General features: G+C 56.9%; 1 protein-coding gene across 4 annotated transcripts in view; it reads left to right on the plus strand.

Annotated features, from left to right (window-relative positions):
* The window catches only part of ZNF512B (zinc finger protein 512B), a 34,087-nt gene that overhangs the window by 13,869 nt on the left and 7,736 nt on the right, over positions 1–12,482 (plus strand). For 3 of the 4 annotated variants that reach the window (XM_064521633.1, XM_026092894.2, XM_064521634.1), the window contains 6 exons: positions 1,351–1,485; positions 2,709–2,833; positions 5,271–5,363; positions 6,156–6,254; positions 6,980–7,267; positions 8,007–8,198. In XM_064521633.1, coding sequence (XP_064377703.1) covers positions 1,351–1,485; positions 2,709–2,833; positions 5,271–5,363; positions 6,156–6,254; positions 6,980–7,267; positions 8,007–8,198 — 932 coding nt within the window. The remainder of the gene's footprint in view (positions 1–1,350; positions 1,486–2,708; positions 2,834–5,270; positions 5,364–6,155; positions 6,255–6,979; positions 7,268–8,006; positions 8,199–12,482) is intronic. The other variant, XM_026092895.2, reaches the window with a different exon arrangement.

Here is a 12,482-nt window from a genome sequence, read left to right on the forward strand (position 1 = left end):
GTGCTGGTCGCTTTCAGGGAAATGACTTCAAGGGGGAAGAGCCGCGTTACCAGGGTGTTTTCTGAGGAGACTTGGAAGTTGGCTTGCTCAGCCTGGCAAAGGGAGGGTGAGAGGGACGGCGGTTGTGCTCCGTAAAAACTCAGCGTGGGTACGAGGGAGGGAGGAAACCTGGAAGATCCCTGGCACGAGAGCAGCGGGATTTGGACCGGCTACGAAATTCATTCAGCTGGGGAAATTAGAAGAAGGTTTCCAGGCACCGGAGGAGGCAGCACTTTCCAGTACGAGTCCTGAGGGAGAGGCACTAATGGCTCTGAAGGAGCTGAACACACTTCCCGACGAGCGGGTTGGATGTGGTCCCTTCGATTTCCTGTTCTCTGGCTCCTGGGAAGTCTGGGGTCGTTTCCCTTCACTTCCCCACAGAGGCGTTGCCGTAGACCGAAACATCTGCTGTGGATTCCTCGCGAATAAGCTGGTCCCCCCGACGCCCTGCCTCGAATGGGGAGTGAGAAGGGGCAGGCGTTTGCCTCGGTCACGCAGAGGCAGCCTGCCACCCGCAACCCCCCGCCAGCGCGGCTGCCGCGGCCAGGCAGGGATGCCGTTTCCATTCGGCCCCCGGGGCTGCAAGAACGGTGACCCGGCGCTTCGGGGACACGTGCACCCTCGCAGGGGACGAGCGTGGGCCTGGCCCTGGCGCTGACGTTGCCTCGCCAGCCTCCTTCCTCTGGAAGCACGGACACAAGGCTGAGCTGCACGTTGGTCTGGGGCGGTCGGACCCGGGGCAGAGCCCCAGTCCTCCGTTAATTCGGCTTCCCGGAGCATTTGCAAGTCCCGTTTTCCATTGCTCACGTCGGCCTGGGAACTCCTGCGGCTTTCGGCACAGCGGAGGGGGACTGGGCAGCGCTGCTGCTGCTGTCACGCTCTCGGCACGCGCTGAGCCTTCCTCCTGCTCGCTTGGCTCTGCTCGGCGCGGAGAGGAGGGCTGCCTGGGCCCGCGCTTCGGTGGCTGACAGCCCTGTCTCTAGCAGCCTGAGTGGGAAGCACGTGCTTTGCCCACGTACTCGTGCAGGGGAGGGTTCTCCCTTGCTAGGAGCAGCCTTCCCCTGCTTTGCCCTCGCGTTTCCATAGTCCGTGAACTGCCTGGGAGGGGGAGATGATTCTCTTTGTGTTTACAAAATGCCGCAAGCTGTTATGACATTGCCTGTCACACTTAAGGGCCTGGTCCTACACGTACAGTCTTGGCAGACCTACAGCTGACTTAGTTTCCCCCATGTCAGAGATTTTTTTTTCCTGCTAAATTCAGGTCTGGTGGTATTAAAGCCAGCATTAAATTAAAATTCCCTCCCTCTGCAGGTCTCGTCAAAGCAGAAGACAAGGCGAAAGCCCATCGAGCCAAGAAGCTGGAGGGGAACACCAACATGGAGGACCTGAAAAAGAAACCTCCAGGAGCTGGTGTGAAGAAGGAAACAGCCATGCATTCACCGGCAGGTAAGGCTGGTGGAGACGGAGCAGCGGCAACAGCGTTGTACACATCTTAGCTGCTCTCCAGCCCATTCCCGTGCTCTGCTCCGAGCCTGTGTGGTCCCCCGCCTTTGCGCTGCAGCTGGTGGTCCTCACACCCCTCCAGGCTGCGGTGGCATCCCGAAGTGGGTACCCTGCACGGGGACAACGCTTTGCTGTCAGCACTGGGAGCTGATAGCCAAATCCTGGTTCCTGCTGGCTGCAGTGTGACCGCAATTTGGACCAGCTCCTGGGATGATGACGTTTTTCTACCATCACCTCCAAGAATGATGCCAGCGCCTGGCTTCAGGTGCAACTGTGTCTTCCCTGAGCCTCCAAGGCACAGCCTGCATCCTCACACAGGTTGCTGAATTTCCCGGGGGAGCTCTGACAGCAGGAGGAATGCAGGATGTGCAAGATAAACACAGCTGCAATGCCTTGCACAAGTTTCAAATTCAAATAAACGGCGCTCTGATCTCAGAGCCGTGCAAAAGCATCCAAATAAACAGACTTGGCAGGTTGTATTCAGGCCAGGCTTCCCTTACTAGAAACCTGGCTTGTTCTGCTGAGAACACAGCATGAACTCTGGGCCTGGGAGCAGGTTTTGGCCCCATGTATCTTTTATTCCGGGTGTTTTTTAAGCTTGTCACAGCCATTCAAATAAACACATGGCTGGAAGCTAGCACACCTATTAGCTGCCTGTGCTTCTGCCGGGAAAAAAGAAAGCCAGGGAAGACTTTCCAGGCACACGGTCTGGATGGAACCTAGATGTTCACCTTTGTTTCACTCCCACTAATTGTTTCATTTGGCAGCAGGGAGTTGTTCTAAGCAGGGCAAGATGAGGTGGCCAGGGGCATCCTAGTGTTTAAACTCCCAATATGCAGGATATGGCGTGGAGTTAGAAAAGCAAACCTCATTTTCCTTATGAAATGCCAGCAAGTCAGTTAACTCTACGCAAAATGGCCCAGTGACCCAGTTTGCTCGGGCAGCTGCAGGAATGGCGTGGCAGGTCGAGCTGCAAGTGCCTGTGTGGTTTGTGTGTCTGGATTTGACTTGACCCATGACTGTGAGAGAATTTCAGTAACTTTCCCCACTAAAGTGGCTTTCAGCTTGGCAAATTAAGACTTAAAAAAGGGCTCTGCTGATGAACACCCTGGGCAGGTTGTTTTCCCTATTGCTGAGCACAACACCTCTCTCCTCTCCCCCGCCAGCAAACCCTGAGGACCAGTGGCAGCGTGAGATCAGCGAGAAGGGAGAAGTCGCCTGTCCGACCTGCAGCGTTATAACCCGAAAAACTGTTGTTGGGCTCAAAAAGCACATGGACGTCTGCCAGAAGGTAAGGGCTGGCTGTACTCGGTCACGGCTCATTTGTGTTTCAGAGGGGAATGCAGATATGCATGCTCTCTCAAGCCAGGCTCATAAATCCATGTCGGGAGTTCCTCAAACTGGTTCTCGGGCTGTTTGATAGAGCACTTGCTAGTCATCTAAAGAGAGCTGGCTGCTTCACTTGGATTCAGATTCACAGAGGGATTTGGGTACCTAGTTTTCATCAGTTCTGAATCCTTTTGTGGTCTGGGCCCCTTCTCCCAGTGTCTCCGGCAGAGTTGGGTATTTCTAGTAGCTAACTGAATAGTTTAAAGGCTAGAGAGATTGCTGGGCTTGTCTCTAATCTAGCCTACTTCCGAGCTCCAGCTGTGGGATTTTACTGTGTGCCATGCCTCGCATCAGGCCAGGTAGATTGTGGTTGAATGAGAGCACATCTCAGAGAGACACCAAGCCTAGATGTGCTCGGGCAGACTGTCAGGACGCAGGAGTTCAGTAATGGTGCAGTGAAAAACGGTCTCTCTGCCACAGTGCCATCCATCAGAGCAAAGGATTACGTCTTCATCCGTCACCTGGCATGGTGCAGAGCCATTGTCACAGAAAGCCAACGTGGGATCGATGCCTCCTGCTTTGAAAATATGTGGCTCGGCTTTGATTCCACATTTGTTTTCTGTAAATGCTTCCCCAGCCTTTGCCTCAGCATTTATGCAGCAGTGGGGGGCTATTATCCCTTTCAAACCTCCTATTGCATTGATGCTGGGCAGAATCCTGAAGCCGATAACATCCTCTTGGCTCCAGGGGATGCGGGATCTTGGCCATTGTCTGTGGGACCTCCTGTGCTCCCTAAACGTCTCCCTTGCCGGGCAGGTTGCACGTGAGGCCGGCCAGCCTGCTGAGCGCGAATCCGCGGGAGCAGCCAGGCCTGGCTTCCCCTCTATAAATAGGCACGTGGGCGTTCAGAGGAGGAAATGAGGCTGTCACAGCCTGCTAAGCTTATGACAAAGTGTAGTAACCACTTCTGCTGCTGCAGAGCCAGCGCCTGCAGGGCTGAGTCTGCCCGGAGAGGGCATGGCTGGCCGTCGGGGTACGAGAGCGGCCGCCCCGCCTGCGTGACCTCAGCTCCGTCTCTCAGCAGCAGCTCTGTGATGAGCCCGTGGGGTGCTCCTAGCCCCCCAATCTCCCCGCTCCGCCCCACTGCAATGATTTTATTTCTTACAATGGGAAAAGGATGCACAGACTCCAGAAACTCTTATACAACAGCTGAAACAGATTCCCCAGCTCCACTGTTGTCACTAAGCAGTCTGCCCCGTTTCCTTGGGCTCTGGAAAGGGAATAAGGGATGGGGATGGTTGCCTAGCCTGCAGGAGGTGAGGGCAGCATCTCCTCCTTGCAGCCTGGGTGGAAGCGCTTGTTAGGATGTGAACGTGTCACGTTCTTCAGTTCTAGCCACAGGAGTAAACCCCAGATTGGCTGAAATTGGTGTGCGATGAGTCGGGAAGCTTTTAGCATCCACCTTGTTAGGGTCAGTGCTTAGGTCTGGAGCACAATTAACCCATCGGGGCATAAGTACAAGTGAGTCACTCCCAGTTGGCTGCAGTTTGTTACTTATTCCCTAAGGGGTCCAGGATGAGGATGGGTTTGTAGCTCCATCTTCATCCCCTCTCCAGCTGCTAGTCCAGACTCAATGGGAACTGGCGAAGGTGGAATGGCAGCCAGGCAGCTGGGACCGGTGGAGCAGCCGTCCAGCCACCAGCTCCCGCTTGAGACATCCTGTCTCTTGGTGCCGGCAGTATTCCTCTCCTGAGTCAATAAATTCTGATACCCGCTCCAACAAAAGTCAGGATCTGCTTACTCACTTTGCAAGTTCCCCTTGTAAATCAGCATGTCCGTGGCTGCGTGGCGGAGCAGTGTGTTTTTAATGCCTCTCAAGTTGTTCAGGAAGCCAAGTCGGGGTCAAGCAGCAGAGTAATATGAGGCGGGAAATACTCTGCTGATGCGAGTTCTGTGATTTGTGTCCAGCAGCATCTTAATTCCAAACAGTCCAGACACCCATAAAGCATATTGTACGCAGTAGCTGTCATGGTTGGTAGGGCTGCAGAGCACAGTCCGCTAACTTATCGCTAGATCAAAGCTCCTTCTCCTACCTCTCCCTCGAACTTGAAGACAAAGATACCAGGTCCAGATATTTCCATCTAATGGGCTTTAAATCTGCATCCAAAATGGAATGTTTTCCAAAAGCTGGGGCACGTGGGTTTGGTAACAATTTTCAGGATGATGGAGAGAAATCTCTGGGCTGCAGACTTGGACTGGAGTGGGGTAAGAGGCGCTGAGCTGCCTGCGGAGTCCCACTGCTGCAGCAGCAGCTTCCTGTGGGGTTAGAGCAGAGCAGCAGCCCTTGGAAAATCAAACGTGTAGTAGCCTCCGTGGTGACCTCTCTCTCATTTCTTCAGCTGCAGGATGCCTTGAAATGCCAACACTGCAAAAAGCAATTTAAGTCCAAAGCTGGGCTGAATTACCATACCATGGCTGAACACGTCAGCAAGGTAAGAGGCTGGGCGACTTGCGACTCTCCCCTTACACCTCATTTCCTCTCTCTCCCCCAAGATGCTGCTCAGTCCAGACAGTAGCCTTCCCCCTTGGCTGCCGCACAAAACCGTTCATTGCTAGGCAGCTAGTTATGTTCATGTGGATCCCTGGGAACAGAGCAGAGGACTGGAAAAATAAAACTTCAAATTCTGGAATGGGGGACTTTTCAGTGAGTTTTGAGGCAGATTTTGAGTGGCTAAGCTCTGCCTTCAAAACTGTGCCCGCAAATCCAGGACTGATGAGTTCTGCCTTGCACGAATCTCACAGTCCTGTGATTAGCTCTCCACCATGCATGTGAGAAGCAGCCACAAAATTTATCATGAGCAAAACCTGGCAGGCGCCAGTTTAGATGCTGTACTTAAAAATCTGGTTGCATACGTCTCTTAGATACGAGGGCAAGGCATAACTATTTCTGCATGTCCCATGTTTACCAGTTCTGACTTGTCTTTTGCCTGTGCATTAGTGTCCTGCAGTCTAGTCTAGCTGGTGAATTTTCCATGCAGGAACTGCTCATGGATTTCTCAGTTGGCTTTTTGAGGGCAAATACAGGAAATGCATGGTCAAATTTGGCATGTAGCAGTGAAGACATTGATGTGCAGTAAAGCAAGGGGAGATCCAGCGTTTTTAACAGGAGGTTCATCGCCCACCAAGGGCAGCTCCTGTGAGGCAGAGGTTTACCACCCACTCCTGGCACAGAGGACACGAGTAAAGGGTTGACTCTGTCGCTTCTGTTACTTCCTTGTTTCCAGCCTGTTCCTGTGGAAACCGCTGGACTTGGTGAACAGGAAGAGCGGGAAAGGCTGAGGAAAGTGCTAAAGCAGATGGGAAAACTGAAATGCCCCAATGAGGTATGAGAACAATTCCTGTTTCTTGTTCCGTGCAAAGACGGAAGGAGCGCGTCCCAGGGCAGCGGGGCAGGCGCGCTCTCCGGGCACCCCTTAGCACCCTCTCGACTTCTCGCACGAGCGCGCCGGAGCTCGGCTGTCCGGCCTGCTGGCTCTGAGCGCGGTTGGAGAGTGTTGCAGAAGGGCGGTTTCTGACTTGCGAACTCAAGCCGCTGCTCGGAAGGGGCAGTCCTGCCGGCTTGGAGCGCGGCGGGTAGCGCAGAGGAGCGGGCTGCTCCCTCCGTCGCTCCGTGTCCCACGGGTGACTGCGGCTGTTTGGGGCAGAGCAGCTGGGGAGCAGCAGAGAGGGAGCCCGGGGTCTCCAGCCCGTGTGGCCCCGTGCCGGGCTCTCCGTGGGGGTGGAGGGCTGGCCAGGCTGGGACAGGGGCTGCAGGGTGGGAAGTGCCAGTCCCAGGGACCACGAGTGGGGGGTGTAATCCTCCCTCTCAGAAATGAAGGACGTGGAAAGACACTGTCGAGGCTGGTGGAGGAACGGCCTTGGGATGGGCCCGTTGGCTGGCGATTCCCCCATTGCTCCGTGGGGACGGGATTTGCGGAGCAGCTCTGAGAGGGGGCTCCTCGGGACACGTTCCTCCCTGTCGCGCGGGGAGCGATGGCACCGTGACCGCTTCGACGCGGGCGTGGGAAGCAATGGCCCCCCAACCCTTCTCTTCTGCCCATCTCCGTAGGGTTGCGTGGCCAACTTCTCCAGCCTGATGGGGTACCAGTACCACCAGAAGCGGTGCGGCAAGCAGCTCGCCGAGGCCGACAAGCCCGTCTTCAGCTGCCCGCACTGCGGAAAGAAGTACAAATCCAAGGCTGGCCACGACTACCACGTGCGGTCAGAACACGCGGCCTCGGTGAGCCCCCCGGACGCCTCCGCGGCCCGAGGACCGGGGCCACCCTTACCCGTGGGTGACTGCAGAGCTGCAGAGCCTGCGGGCAGGACCGAGCCGGGCCGGGCCGAGCCGGGCAAGGCAGGTGCAGACATCGAACTGATGTTGTTTTTTTTCCCCTAACATCACACCGAGCATGCGTTGTGCCACGCGTTGTAGGTGGGGAACCGACCGCAGCCCCTTTGTCCCCCTGAGAAAGCAGGGGCTGTATTTAAGTAAGGGCAGCCGTGCCCTGCTCCGGGAGGCTGCGGCAGGGCTGGGGAGCGGTGCGGCGGGCAGCACTCCTGCTCCGAGCGCCCGCTGAGCGCAGGGCTGTGCTCCGGCCCCCCTGCGTCCATGCTCTGCAAAAAAGGACCAGGCTGCTCCCTCCGCAGCCAGCGAGTGCCGGCTGCTCGCCAGCACCAGGGTGGCAGGATCTGTCCCTGGGGACCTTCTCTGGTGTTCTCTTGATCCCCACTGACAGTGCATCCAACTCTAATAACTCTGTAACTCTAATAAGTGGAGACATTTATACACGTGGGAACGCTAAGAGCGTGAGAGGACATGATCAGTCCAACGCTCGGGCTGTCTGCTCGGCTGTACGAGAAGGCGGGTTCGTTGCGGCTCGGAGGCTGAGCCTCGGGTGATGAGCAGGCCTACAAGCCTGGCCCAGTGAACCTGCAGCCGGCCTGGGGGCACGCTGCTGTCTCTGCGGTCCCCACCTGCGGAAAAGCAGGTCTGCAAACACCCAGACAAAGTAGATCTGAGCATCTCTGCCGGGGGAGGAGAGCTCACCTCCTCTGCCCTGGCCGTGCCCTGCCTGACTCGGTCTCTCTTTCAGCCTCCAGAAGAGCCAGAGGTGAAGCCGGAGCCTCCTCCCGTAGAAGATTTTGAAAGGACCCCGAGTGGCCGCATCCGTCGCACATCGGCCCAGGTGGCCGTCTTCCACCTGCAGGAGATAGCAGAGGACGAGCTCGCCAAGGACTGGACCAAGCGGAGGATGAAGGATGACCTGGTACCTGAAACCAAGCGGGTGAGCAGCCGTTCTTCTCTTTTGTGCCGGCTGTACGCAGGGATCCTGGGAGGCCAGCGTGGCCCAGGGGGCTGGTTGTTCGCGTGTCTCATTTTCCGCATGTTGAATGAATTAGTGGTGGTGGTGGCAGAATCGTTGCTAAAGAGCCCATCCAGCCCTGGCTGGGCCCCAGAGCTGCCTGCACTGATCCGGAGCCTCCTTACAATGCCTGGCTGAGGGCAGCTTTGCCCTTTCCACTGCCAGGACCCAAATCAAAACAGAGCAAAAGGTGGTGCCGTGCAGGCAGTGGAGAGGTCAGAGTCTGGCCTAGAGGAGGCCGTGGGGAGAGGTCGGTTGTGGTCCATGGTCGTTGGCAAGGTGGGGCTGGCAATCAAGAGGAGCACGTGGAGAGTGTGGAGGTCAGATCTCAAACACTCTCCCTTGCACTGTCAGACGGCAAAGACGCTCCAGACAGAATTTCCTTCCTTCCATGCTTTTCCTTAATGCTGAGAGAGGCTTCTTCCCCGGAGGGGGAGGGCTGGCAGCATCGCCTGCCGTCCTGCGGGGGCCAGCCCTCACCGTCACCAGCGCTCTGAGAGCAGCGCTTCCTGCAAGCGGAGAAGTCCTGAGCATGGAGACAGGGCTGGAGCCCTGCTGGCCCCAGCAGCAATGCACAGTCGTCCTGGGGCTGCAGGATCTGCTCAGCAAAAGTTGATGTCCAACAACTTTGAGCTTCATGGAAATGTTGGAGTATCATGTTAAATCAAACATCCTGTCTGGCCTTGGGGGGAGGTGGTTATTGGGAGTGCTCTTGAGCTGAAATTCCCTCAAGGAATGCTGCTTCTGGACTTTAACAAACAGCGAAACAGCAGCAAACCATAAACCTTCTCAGTGCAGAAGGAAGAAAAGAGAGGGAGTCAAGAAGTTTTTCAGTCATTTGGTTGATACCTTTCAGCCAGCGCAGGGACACGACGCAGAGCCAGCCTGGAAGTCATCGCGCAAGCTGCACGCCTCTTCCCTGAGCGCACAGCGTCACGATGACGTGTCAGGTCTTTTGCTTGCTCTGTGCAGGAAGCCTGGAAGGTGCCCTCAGCCCAGGCTTCCTTGCAGTTCTCTGCAGTGTCATTTCTGCTCACGGTACCAGGCTTCTTAAGCGATTCCTCCTCCTCTGCACTGCAGGGGGGTATCAGAGGAGCAGGGGAGTGCGGTGGTGCTGAGAGCTGTGAGGGTGCAGAGTGCGGGACAGGCCCAGCCTGAAGGACCGGACTCTACCCAGAACAGAGTCCAGGAGCCAGTCTGGAGAAGTGATGCCACTCGCCCACGGAAAATCAGTGGCACAACAGCTGAATTGGAGTGGAAAGGCCTTCCACCTACCCCTGTGCTTGCTCGAGCGCTTTCAGCAGAAGTGCTGCCTTCATCCTGCAGCAACTTGAAAGAGCTAAGCCTGCCTCTGTGCCCAGTCTGCACCCAGTGGGCAGGTGAAAAACTAGCACACCAACCGACCAGCATCGTCTTCACGTGTCCTGGCATCCCTGCGAGGCGGCCTCGATGCCGCTATCCGTCTTAGAGGAGGGCTGGAGATTTTAGTGCCAGAGCTGGTTGAAAATGTTTTTTCCCCCCACACTCTGTGTTGTCGGTGGGGGAAGAGTTTGCTGATTTCCAGATGACCTCAGCTGAAATGCGTTTATAACCTAAAAAAGTCAAGCCCAAAGTAGCTGTTTCATTTCAAATACTGTCTGCAGGCCTCAGGGAGCAGAGGTGTTCTGCTCTCTTCTTCCCGCTCCAGCCTCAATACTTGCATTCCTCTCTCTCCTCCTCGAATTGCTTCCCTTACTCTTGACTTTGGGTATTTTGTGTTTGAGCTGTGGGAGCAGCCAGGAGTCCCAGGCCTGGACAGCGGACCCGCGTGCAAGCTGACATACAAAGACATTATAAAGGTTCCAGCCCTTGCAATAACTGCTCCATGAAATGCTCTTTGTGTTTTCTTTATGACACATTTCTTGTGTTTAGAGTCTAATTGTGTAAGTTTAATGTGAGCCCCACTCAGCGCTGAGAAACAAAGAGAATCGCAGTGAGGGTAAGGACGGAAACGGATTTGCCTTGAAGATGAGCGGGAAGGAGGGGTTAGACCAGGTCCCATGCTGTAAAAGGAGGTTCTTGATCTCAAGGGCTGGGACCGCAGCCCTGCGTGACGGGTTGCTCTCCCCGGCTGTTCCGGCCTCGTGTTGCACAGATGAATTTTCAAGGAGGTCAGTGCGTTGGGTGGACGCGTGTGTGGCTCTGTGTGTGTGTGCGTCTGGGTGCGTCTTGCAAAGAGTGTCACATTCACTTGACAGCACCCTAATCTGTTCAGTCTATGACGTTTTTGCTTGAGGAACAGTGCTGGAAGGTGGCAGGAGGCAGGTTCTTCCCTGGGAGGCTGGTAGGAGCTTTGCAGACTTCCGCATGTCCTGCTGGGTCCAGCCCTGCTTGGCTGAGTAACGTCCTACATCGCTTAGGACTGGTCTGCAGTTCAAAGCTGCTTCAGTTAAGAGTATGGGAAAAACCTGCCAACTTCGAGCAACTGAAACGTGCCAGCGAATGCCCAGACTGACCCGGTTACGGCCCCAAAAATAGCGCTTTCCTGAGAGCCGACTTCAGCCGTCCTGGCAGGAGTCTCTGCTGCGGGCCGGTCCCTGGGCGCGCGGCAGGAGCGGAGGACTGGGCAATGTCCCCGCGACACCGCTGCCGTGGTTCCTGGTGGCTGCCCCTTCCGGGGAGGTGACAAGCCGGAGCTGCTGGAGCTGCAGAAGACAGATGCCTGTTACCTGGGACTAACCGTGTCGAGAGGAGCCAGCGCGAGCCACCTCCTCTTCTCCCACGGACCGTACCTGGCCGTCGGGAGGATGCTGCGGAGTTGCTCCTGGCCGCTGCGGTTCCTCGCCGGCCTGTATCTGCGGAAAGGGGGGATGTCCGGGATGAGCGGCGGATTGCTGCTGCACCTACAGCCGTCTCAGCGGGACCTGGGGATTTCCACTGTTTTTTTCACCGCTCGTGTCAGAGCAAAACCAGCTTGTCCCCAGACTCTCCACGCTGTTACCCACCGCGGTCCCCCCATCAGAGGGGATTTTGAGGGAGCTGATGACGAAGGCCACCCCTCCTCTCCATCCCTTCTCCAGGCAGCAAGGATTTTCCCTGGAGCGATCAGGTGTGTGACAATATCCCCTAAAACCTCAGGGGAAGCCGTGCAGCTCCTCAGCAAGCCGGTGGGATCCCACGGGCTCGCAAGCTCCCGCGTCTCCGGCACGCCGTGAGCCATGCCCGGCGCGCTGGGCACGTTGGGCTCCCTCGTGGGCCCTCGGCTCCCCGAAGGCCCGGCCCTGCGTGCGGCCCTCCCCTCCCCTCCTGGCCAGATGGCAGCCGGTCTCGGCCGGGGAGGGGAGGCTGGGTTCGGATGCCGTTGGTGGCCCGCGGTGGGATGCATTCACGTTCCCCCGAGAGAGCGGATTCCTTCGCACCAAAGCAATGGCATCGGAATAAACGATTGCTGCTCGGATCCCAGGCCCTCCGATGCCTCCCTTCTGCACTAACCAAATCCAGCATTTCTAAATATACACTGGAGTCTTATTTTCTCGCTCCGATCTTTATTTGCCTCTGGATAAGCTGAACCAGATGGAGCGTTTCACAACGGCTGCTTGCTGGGGATGTCGGATGGGGAAGGGCACACCCCTGCTGCTTTTCTGGGAAAAGTCCCCTTTGCAGAAGCCCCTGGAAGACGTTGTCAATCCTCCGAGCCTCCACTGGCCTTTGCTGGGGCCAAGTGGGCATAACCTTGCCGTGAGCAGTCTCCGATCGTGCCTCGGTCCCCCGAGAGAGGACCCGGGCTTTTGGCAGAGGAGCAAGAGGCCGCAGAGGTTGTCGGGTGCCGCGGCTACGCCGGGCCCAGCTCCGGCTGTCGATGTGGCAGTTTCTCCGGTGTCAGGCAGGGAGCGATTCCCCGGCCTGTTTTGGAGGACTGGCTGGGAGAAACGGCTTCCTGGAGCAGAGGGGAGAAACATCTAACAGGCAAGACAAGAGAAAATGCCGTGGAAATCCAGTGTTTTCGCGGTTTGATGCGTTCCCGGTGCCCTGCGGCACAGCCTGCGCTGCCGGGGTTTCGGGGGGGATGTCCGCGTGCCACGCGCCTGCCGGCTCCTGGGACCGAGCCGCGGGAGCCCCGGCTCCGGCGAGGGCTCTGCCCCGGCGCGCTGCTCCTCTCCGGCTGCACCGGGGCTCTTTCGGAGCCGTGTGCTTTGTGCTCGTGCACGGCGAGAGCTGCCCGCCCGC

Source organism: Dromaius novaehollandiae, chromosome 16 (genome assembly GCF_036370855.1).
Source record: "Dromaius novaehollandiae isolate bDroNov1 chromosome 16, bDroNov1.hap1, whole genome shotgun sequence".
Taxonomy (NCBI): Eukaryota; Metazoa; Chordata; class Aves; order Casuariiformes; family Dromaiidae; genus Dromaius; species Dromaius novaehollandiae.